General features: G+C 36.8%; 1 protein-coding gene across 1 annotated transcript in view; it reads left to right on the top strand.

The window, feature by feature from the left end:
* The first annotated feature begins 200 nt into the window (after positions 1-200).
* The window catches only part of Cntnap5 (contactin associated protein family member 5), a 772,002-nt gene continuing 761,374 nt past the window's right edge, over positions 201-10,828 (top strand). The window contains exon 1 of the mRNA XM_047547046.1: positions 201-285. Within this exon, the coding sequence (XP_047403002.1) occupies positions 204-285 (82 nt within the window). The 5' untranslated portion in view covers positions 201-203. The remainder of the gene's footprint in view (positions 286-10,828) is intronic.

Raw genomic sequence — 10,828 nt, 5'->3', positions numbered from 1 at the left:
GGGGACTGTAGCCTCAGCCGCATCTCCGAAGAAGCCCTCGCCACGGTTTCGGTGGAGCGTCTGGGCGCGGGATGGAGTGAAAGAGAGAGTACCTCTCCAAGGGGGGGTGGGAGGGGGTCAGGAGGTGCGGAGGAGAGAGACAAGCCGCGGCTGGTGCCTGCGAATTTGGAATTCGTTTGAAAGGGACCGCTCACTCGGGGGAAATGGATTCTGTACCAGGGCTGACCAGCGTCTTGACTTTGCTGTTCTCTGGTTTGTGGCATTTAGGATTAACAGCGACAAATTGTGAGTACCAGGAGCTGGGGACGGGTAGGTGAGGTGGGAAAGGATAACATTCGGAAATGCAATCCAAAACCCAAGTGTCTGCTCTGGGCCCAGGGGGAAGGAAATGCTGATCAGTGTGGTACCATCATCACTCCAACCATCCCAAAAGTTAGCTGAGCTCTCATACACAAGCCCTGCTAGATTCCCTTCCCTTCTCCCGTAATTGCAAAGTTCCCTTCTTCTCCTATCTAGCTCCGTTTTCTATGCTTGCTTAATCTCAGCAAGGGCTTTTGCCCAAAAAGGCCCCTGTTCGAATAGTATGCACTGGGAGCTCAGCTTCCAGGGATAGAGCTCCCAGCCACAGCGCACTGTGACAACGACTCATCTCCGAATGCAGCTGCCTTGGATTTGCAGTATGCCCAGCTCCCCACAATACCCAGCTTTCTGCAATGCCTTAGGCAAAAGGTTTCCGTTGGGTTGTGTTCTAACCAATGGGCACTGGTTTAACAGGATTGGGAGTTTTGACCTAAGAGTTATGGCCCGATAGAGTCAACCACAAGATCAATGGCTGCCCCTATTACAGAAGGAAGATCTTTGATGCACACCCCACCCCCAAAATCTTTGTGCCAAGGAACAGATAATGAGTATGCACTAAGTGTGCACTCTGTCGTTCACACTCTAACCTCGGCAAGTGCAGGACCGACATTTAATTTAATAGGCAAGAAAGCTGGACACCCGGGGATCCACCACCTGCACTACGTATTTAAAGAACCCAGTTCGTCAAACTTGAATAAATCGCTAGAGCTATCAGAGGTTCAAGCTCAATTGCTCAGCTGCCTCTCTAGGCAGAGGAAAGGAAGTTTTTCCAGCTCTGGGAACTCCTAAATGAGAAAGAATGCAATTAAGCCATCTGTTTTGTTTCCAAGGGTGGTTTACCACGGTCCCTTAAGTTTCTGGGTTTGCTCCCCTTTTCCATATCCCTTCCATGAACCTCAAAAATATTATCCATATACAAACAGGATTGTCATCATCATCATCATCATCAGATTTTGCAATCTGTACTATCCCTTTTAGAGAAAGGTGGAAATAATAACTTCTACTTAAGGTGGAAATAACTTCTTAAGAATTCTTCTACCTCACTCCCCACCTCTGTACGTCTAAGAGGAGTTAAATATCTCTTTCCAGTTCCAGTGGGAAACAGACAGTTGTAATATACTGAAAACTGTCCAAAGAACAGCCAGTGTTTCTGTTTGTGATCAGAAGTTTTGGAGGCCCACAACCTATAGTTAGTGGTAAAGTCTAATAGAGATTAGAGGCCAACCTCACGAAAGGAGGCAATTTATTTGGAAATTATTCAGGTAATTTGTAGGAGCAGGTTAGAATCTGATATTTCTTTCTGATATTTCTTTTATTTTTTCCTCTTCTCCCCCGCTCTCCCTATCCTCCCCCCACCCCCCGGCCCTGCCACCTTCTACCTTCTTTTCTTCCTTTTTCCTTCTCTTCCTCCCTCTTCTGTGAAATAATTCCCATGGTGCTTTAGAAAAAGATCCAAGTGGTTAGTAAGAGGAAGTTAGGTATTATTTCTGAGCTAGTTTCTCTACCTTCTAGAACACTAGAGGTCAGCATTGTCCTAATGATGCAAAGGTGTGGCTGTAAACTATTACTGTTTTCCCTTTAGCACATTTGTCTATCAGAAGAGTGGATACTTTGAAGATCCACAAAGGTGGGGTGAAAATAAGAATGAAATAGGTAGAACATACTCCATTGGAGCATGGTTTGGGTTTCCTCAAATAGCAACTTGTCTTAAGAGCTTGGTGAGGAGATAAATTGTAGAATGGCATTTTTTGTAAATTAATTGAATTATGGTTAATATGTTTTAATAATGCTCATGAAACCTAAATGGCATGGATTTAAGACTCATACTTATCATCGCTGATGCAGTTATAGAGCTAATTCTGAACATTTAAAATAAAATTTTGTGATAATGTGATAATGAGCATTAGTATTTCATCAGTGACAGTTTAATTTCCTCATTTCCAATCAACATTCCAATTGAATGCACACTGCTTGCTAAATATTTTGGGGTCAAATGTTCTTAAGGAATAATGATAAATGTTCATTAAGCTGTACAAAAGTATTAATTTGGCGAACAATAGAATAGCAGCAGAAAATTATTTTTGAATTCAATACATATTGGTGGTTTTCAGAACATATGAAGCAAAGCGCCTAAGAAAAAGCCTTAACATGTCACATTTCCTCTAGACTGCTATTGTTCATATTTTATTCATAAATACAGGGCCTGGATTTACTATCTGTATGTCACCAAATACCATTTGTGTGCATATCTTGAAGAATAGCAGTTTCTTTTCAAATGGTCATTTTAAAAGTTTATTTGGAGAAATTATTTTTGAAGAATAAAAATATATCTCATGTCATTTGTGAAAGTAGTCTTGAAAATGGATTATTTATCTAAGTTTTTCCACAGTACATTGTTATACTAGTAGACTTCATTCAAGTAATAATAACTTTAAATTGTTATTCTTTTTATAATAATTTGTTATTGTTGTGGTGGTGGTGTGTGTGTGTGTGTGTGTGTGTGGGGTGGGTGTGTTTAGTTCTCATAATCTGGTCAAAACTTGGAAATTTATCTCCAAGACAAAATAAATGCTGATCCAATTATAGAGTTTATAAATTTCTAATTAAACAAAATTAAAATGCAGTCAGTTCAGAAGGACTGGCTATAATGTAGATATTACTAATATCTGCTGAGAATATAATTACCTTCAAGTAATAAAAACTCTGGAAATTCCCCCATTCCAGATTTTTAGGATATTAAATAGCTAGAACATTTCCTGTGGGTTTACCCTAAGGGAATAAGTTAATTTCAAATATAGATATAACAGGCCAATGTTAAATGAAAAACCATTTTACATATAATACTAACTCCTTTGACACAGGAAGCAGCCTTGTAACTTGATACTTGGTAAAGTGAAACCAGGAATTAGAAGAGCTAAGAAGTCCTAGTTATACTATAACTAAGGTGTCAAATACACATCAGGTCATTCAACCTTCCAGTGCTCACAAGTCAGGTGAAAAGAAGAAGCTGTGATATATCTCTGCTCTTCAAAAGAATAGCAGCTTACTGTCTTATTAAATACATTCTTCAAATATTAAATATGTTGAAAGTCTGTTACAATGAGAGAACTTGCATTCAGAAGACATTCGGGAGGAATGCATGGGGATACACATAGGGTGACTATTCACTTTATTTTAAAGAATAAGTAGATGTTATGTGATTATATGTCACCTTAATTTTGACCAAAAATAATTAAAATTATTTTTCAGCACCTTATCTAAGTTTGTTGTTCATATTAGGTTCACAAATACATAGACTATAGAGAGAGCAATGAAAAATCTTCACATTAGGTTTTTAATATCATGCAGAAATTCATTCAAAATATATGACGATGTTAATTACATTTATGAGGATCTTCAAAAAAAAAAAAAGAAACCCACTATACTTTGAGTTATCTAAAGCCTACACACAAACCCAATCAATATATGATAGTCTAAGTAAACAAAGATCATGTTGTTGTTGTTTTTTCAGCAGAAAAATCTTCCTGGAACATTTTAGTGGCATCTAGAGTTAGCAAAAGTGAAGTAAGCACTTTAGTGCTCATTTGGAACAGTTCTAAAAAATGTTTCCCACCAGTGAGTCCACTTTCCTTGATGGTCCCAACCTTATAAAATGTCTTTTCATTACCTTCACATGGCTTCCTATCTCCAAACCAGATTGGATATTTTACAATTGTAACGTGAATTAAGTGGTAGACTAGTAGTTTTCCAACAAGGCTCCAGAATTATGAGGAAATTAGTTTCTATATGAATAACCACATCCCTCCCCACTTATTCTTGTTCTAATGAACAACTATCCTCTAAATTGAAATTTTCTTTTACTCTGCTCCTCTGCCCAACTGCATTTGAAACCTTTATTGTGGTCCAGTTACATGACTGAAATGCCTCCCTTTTCAGTGTCCATTTGTTATAAAACAATGTGATAACATTCAAAATGTTCCTAAACCTTTTCGTTGGAGATCCAAAGTCTTAGTTTATAAACCAGAACTCTGCAAAATATGACCTGTATATTCAATGTGAATTATCCTCTTCAGAAAGGAAGGCTGAAATGGGTCTAGTTACCTGAAAGGCCAGAAGACAATAGTGATTTACTTAATAAGGTTTCATCAAGAGGTTGCGGTGTACTCATTAGAAGCCTATAATGACATTTTTAATTCCAAGGGAAGATAGCTTCATTCATCAAAAGTCTGCCACTTTCTGACCAATGACCTTGTAAAGGTTTCTTACTTATCCTGATGATCTCTGTATAATAAATGAAGGAATTGGATCAAATTTCAAGGCAATATCTGCTTGTAATGTAATTTTATCTTAAATTGTTGATTTTCCCTACTAGTCATTTCACATGTATACCTTGGAATGATTATGCCCAAAATTGTAAAGCAAATATAATTAGTATGATAGAATAATAGGTTTAAATTCCTACCAATAATATGCACTTGATATCACTCACTTAATACACAGAGTTTTGTAAGGCTGCTCAGCTAGGTAGATATTTATAGATCCAATTTACAGATGAGTAAGTTTTAGGTTAATAAAAGTTAATAAAAGTTAATGATTTCTCTAAGATCACAAAGCTAAACAATGAAAAATTCAGAATCTATATCTATATATATCTTTAAATGCTAAACTCTTTGCAAAACATGACTTTCATGCCAATGCATTTGGTTAAATGCTATATATTAGCTTTTGTAGAAATTGGGCATAACTTTATCCATGACAAAGGGCATGGATCAGCAGTTTTTGCCAGTCAACTCCTGAGTCATACCTTTAACAAGTAACAAATTAATAAGGATCTAGACTTGACACAAAATAGTAAGCATCACAATGGGAAGTCTCCCACCTGGATGGGCACCTAATGATCTATATTTCTTCCATAAGTTTTGAGAAAAAGGACCTTGATAAGGATATACAAAAGAACATTGATGAAGATTTGTGAACCCCCTCTCACATGTACACTCAAACAATACCATGAAAGGCACTCCCCATGAATAGCTCTGTAGAATTCCAACACATTCCACAAACACTCCAGGCAGTCTCACAGGTCTTTAGTTTAATTGTAAAAACTACCTGCTTGGTGTATAACATACTTTCACATTTGTAATTTGCTTTCACTTTTGACTAACTAAGCCTGCCTGTGACACACATACAAACACACACACACACACACACACACACACACACACAGACACTTTTTAAGCTGGAACTGGTGCCCACAAACATTATGATTTCATAGCACTTCTTACAATTCTTGTCTCCTTTACTAGGATGCTAAGGTCCCTGGTAATCATATTTTACTGGAATGTCTATGTCCAACACCTATATGTTGGACAAGTGAATAAATGAGAAAATAAACAAATGGTTTCCTATTCAGGTTTTTTTTTTTTAAGTTGGTGCTTTATAGATATAAATAAATATAGAATCCACTGTGGTATATTTATTTATGTACATAGAATAATTCCACTAAGTTTTTTATTCCTTGTTGATGGGGATTAACGATCTATGTACTCTTCATACTAACTTTAGAACTGTAAGTCCCAGGATGACATACTTGATTTATCCATTAACTTTCTAAATGAAAGTAATGAAATGAAGTTCTTCATGTCCTTATTGCTAGAGTATTACTTGGTTTTGTTTTTTTTTTTTTTTTTTTACTTTGTTGTTGTTGTTTTGTTTTCTTCTGTGGTGTTGGGGATTGTACCCAGGGCCTTAAACATGTTAGGTAACTGCTCTATCATTGAGCTGCATCCCTAACTCTAGAGTGTTATTTTTAAAATGTATTTTATTTTGTGTGTTTTTTTTTAAACTAATAAGTAGTACTTATTCACATTTTGGAAATTTAAGGAAAAGATTATCTGTTAAAGGAAAGAGCAGAGAGATTTTGGATTACTTTACTAAACATGGGACCTGTGAAATGGGACCCTGCACCTGTAGAAGCTTGCATGCCTTCACATGGAAATTATCTTCTGGTCACTGACCACTTGTTTATTAAAGACAAAGTCTCTCCATCCATCTGACCTCAGTGAGAAGTTGGAACTGATTTTATTAACTTGCTTTGCTTTATGCAATTTTAATGAGCATTTCCTATATAGTCTGAAAAATACATGATCATATTGCTATAAAAGTCCTTTTTCATAGCTCATGGTTTAATATAAAGGGAAAAGTTTAGATTGTGTTCAGTGGGTTTTTAGTACTAAATTACTGAAAATATTTTTTTAAACTGCAAAACTACAACATTATCCTGATAAAAGAACTATGAAATTCCTGCAACATCATTCATTTTAAGCCATGATCAGAGAAGACTTAAGTGATAATAGTTTGTATGTGTTCCTTATTTGAAGAATTATCAGAGAAATCTGTCCTAACTGCTGGTTGTCTCTCTGAAACTCAAGTATTTATGTGAAGTTGGAGAAATACAGATGGGATAAGAAGATATAGCCCATGATTCCAAGGAACTTTCAATAGTGGGCAGTCAAAAAACTAAATCTCTCTTTAATCTCTTTAATCATGCTAGAGTAAAAAAAAAATGTGATAATAAAGGTAAGCACAGGTGTAATGTAAAGCACAAAATGAGCATCTTAACCTGGCTAAAGCATCAAGGTATGCTCTTTGAAGAAAGTGAAATTTAAGTTAAGTCTTAAAAAAGCTGGTTCCAGTAACTGGAGAAGGAGGGGGAGGCTATTACTTGGCACAGGAATAGAAGTAAAAATGTTACGTTAATGGATCTTTTATTTTTTATTTTTAGACCTATGGAGAGTAATTGGAGGATTTTATATATATAGTTATCAGAATCAATTTTTAAAATTTTTTTCCTCCTTAATCACTCAGTAAACGATAGACTGGAATAGACCAAGACTGGTGGTGAGAAATCTAGTTAAGAGATGATTACAGTAACTCAGAGGACTATTAGTGAGGATCTAAAGAAGGATTCTTTAGACTCTGCAGTTTACACACATTTGGAAGGAAAATAATGATGAAGTAAATTCAAGACATAAGGATATATGAGCTAGTAAACTCACAGAAGGCACAGATTTGTGGTTTAAATGCATTCTATAGCTGCTTCCATTGTTTTTGACAAATGAGAGCTATAGATGCTAGAAAAGGTGCTCTGTTCTCTGAAATGAAGTTATTCTCTGTGAATACCAAACAACCATATTCTCAGTACTGTGTATTTCATATTTGCATGACATTGTACAGCACATGCTGTCTGTATCCATCATCCTGATGCATCTTCTAGTCTGTAAATTATGCTGGTTTTTGTCAGTAAAGCAGGAACTAGTCATTAAGGAATGTGTAATTAAACCTCAACATACTGGTTCTCATGCTCCCTCTGACAGGGGGGTAAACCAGGAATCATTATTATCAGTGGCTGCTCAGTGGAAAGAGAGAAAAGCGGAAGTTGGGTGTGCCTCGTTGATTTTCTATCATTGGTAATTGATTTGCAGGCATAAATTCCATGTCTCTACATTTCTAATTGCTTTTGTGAATATTCTTGGGGGTTGATTAATGCCATCTGTTCCCTGGATAAGTTGAATTGATTGAGTTTTAAAGGATGACAACAGTAATGTTGAAGATAGAAAGAAAGTGAAAGGAAATGCCAAAACACTACTTGTGATGTATATTATTTTTAACTATCCACCTTTGGAAGCAGAAATATCCCTCCAAAGACAGTACAAGGCAAATAACAATCTAAAGAAATTTGCCTAACTGGCAGATGTTTTGTAGGTGTTTAGTCTAGGCCACTATTCACTGAATATGTAGGTTCAAATCCATCTCCTCTTTTCTTCCCTCACTTCCTCTTTTTCCTTCCTCTCTTCCCACTCTTTTTCTCTATCATGTCATCATATAGTTCTTGCATAATTCTTGACTTTTCCCTGAGCATTTTTAACTATTGTGTTAAAAATGTGGAGGAGGGGAATAAAGTGTCTGTTGAATTCCAGTGCTGCCTTGTTAAACTGCATGACACAATCACCAGTGTAAAACTTCTCCACAAGTCCATTATCCATGCAGGCCTGAAATACCCAGGGTCCACCTCCAGGACCCTTAGAAAGCCCACCCAATCCCAATGCCCCATTCACCTGTCCCCAAACAACTCTTTGGTCAACTGCATTAATCCCTTCAATTCATAGAAGTAAGTTGTAAAACACAGAGCACTAGTAGAAAATAATTTATAGAAATGCAAATTTATGCCAAATGATAATTAAAACAGACACTAAAAGAAAAATTTATAGAAATTTATCCTGGGTATTGGTGGGAGGGGAACAGACTCTTCTCAGTTGGGGAAAAGCAAATAGGAAAGTCCAGGATGTTTGAGGAAGTATGATCTATGTCTTCTTTATGCCCAGACTGACCTCTAGTCTCCCCATATCACAAGGACGAAATCTCAGCACACAGAAAAGGGAGAGATAATAAAGGACAATGCAAGGGCATAAGTAATGCAGTTTTGAATTGATTTAATTCTCTCTATCTGCATACGTCCTATGGATACTAACTCACATGGACTTTGCAGAGTTGGCACAAGTAGAGTATGAGTTACTCTATACACAATGAACATGGTGTGGACATCTAATAATTAGACCTATTATTACAATCATTAGTGAATCTCAACATTCAATTATAATACAAAGTAGTACAAGGACAATGATACTTACACTGTCAAGCCAAGATAGATTGCTTGCTTCCTCTTCATCTGAATAATCAGGGCACTGAGTGATTGCCAAGGTAAATATAAACAAGCTCTAACTGTGACTTTTATGTCAAAGGGATGGTGGGCAGAATTTACCTTCACCTACCAGAGAAACATGACTATTCTGTATTCCTCACTTGTTTCCTGGACTCTAGCATAGTACATGCACTTCTTCTGGGCCTTTGCTAGTGAAGTTACTTGCTGAGAAACTCACAAAGGGAGTCTCATGAAAGAGTGGTAAAAGAGGTTCATCTAGAGAAGTAGGAGGAGCACAGAAAACTGAGCAGTCCCTCGCAGATTATGTCAGCAGTATGAGAAAAAGACTTTGAACAGACATTAAGAAAAACCAGTGAGCCTGCTCAGGGGTCTGTGAGGGATATTGATATTTCCTACAACCACCATTTGTAGATTTAAGCAGAATTGGAAGATCAGAGAGAACTATATTACCCTCTGTGTACTGTGGAAGCTGCTTTTGGTGAATAAATAGCAGAGGTGTTCATCTGCTCTTGTTGATTTTAAGTTAACAATCAGTTGCAGATGCTCTAATTTATGAATAATAAAGTCGCATTCCATCTGCAAGAGCCTCTTCTTTCATTGAGTCCACAATATTTACAAAATGCCTGTTGTCCATGCACTTCTCTGTACATTCTTTAAAGACTTTTTTTCAATGGCAAAGCAGTTTATGGGAAGAAGGATTCAGATTACTGTTGACATAACTCTAGAGAAAGTACCAGCAAAATAATTATTGTCTCAAAGCAAACTCTGAGCACTGTGACACCCCATCACTTCATTCCTGCTCAACATTTTAAGTGCCTCTTTCCTTTTCCAAAGTCTTTTCCTTCTGCTCCCAATTTTTAGTGACCATCTTCCCTCCAATGTACCTTCTTTCTGTTTCTTTTTCCTTTCCTTTCTCCTCCTCTCTCTCTTCCTCAAATCCTACTGTTTTCTTTCTCATCACTATCTCTCCTTTCTATCTTCTGTCCCTTACTCTGCCTGCTTCCATTAGTTTTTGCTAAATAAAAATTTTTATGCTTTGTGCCCTAAGTTAATTATTTTTGAAATTTTCCACTCAAGTGCTGCTTGCAGGAATAAAGGTATACATGAGAATCCAGGGGTTTAGACATTACAGCTATTAAGTAGACACTGAAGGATGCAATTTCTAGAATTTTGTCTTAAGCACTGTGGCAAATTTTCATTCAGCTCCATAGTATATCCATGTTTGTATTATGATAAAAATACTTTCCCCAAATCTCTAAAGTTCATGAGAAAATTTTATTAACTTAACCCATAATAGAGGGCTGCACATACACAGGGGCACAAGCTTAAGATTTTTTATTCTTTCTCCCTACTTATGCCTTCTAGGGTTCCTAAACTTCAATGTCTCCCCTCATATCAGAACAACAGGTTACTTAATTTCCCATTATCAACTGTTACTAATGTGTAAGCTGCAGATTATGGTTTATCAATAATGGAAAATAAAAAAGACATATCAATTCACAGGAGGGAAGGAAACCCACAAGTCTGCTTAGTGAACAAAAAAATGGCACTTTTTGGTTTCGTAACTAAGAATACCCAGCTCTCTCCCCAGGTCTGTGCTGCCCCCAATACAGGCACCTGGGCATGTGCTATCATATCCATGACGTTTACCTAGGAGCAAATGAGCTCTGCAAGGAGCAGGATTGAGGTCAACAAGGGCAGATTTTTTTTTTTTTTCTGATTGAACACAAGCTGAAATCACTAGGATAT

The sequence above is a fragment of the Sciurus carolinensis genome, chromosome 3 (genome assembly GCF_902686445.1).
Source record: "Sciurus carolinensis chromosome 3, mSciCar1.2, whole genome shotgun sequence".
NCBI lineage: Eukaryota > Metazoa > Chordata > Mammalia > Rodentia > Sciuridae > Sciurus > Sciurus carolinensis.
The sequence above is the reverse complement of the archived record's forward strand: the minus strand, read 5'-3'. Positions and strand labels throughout refer to the sequence as shown.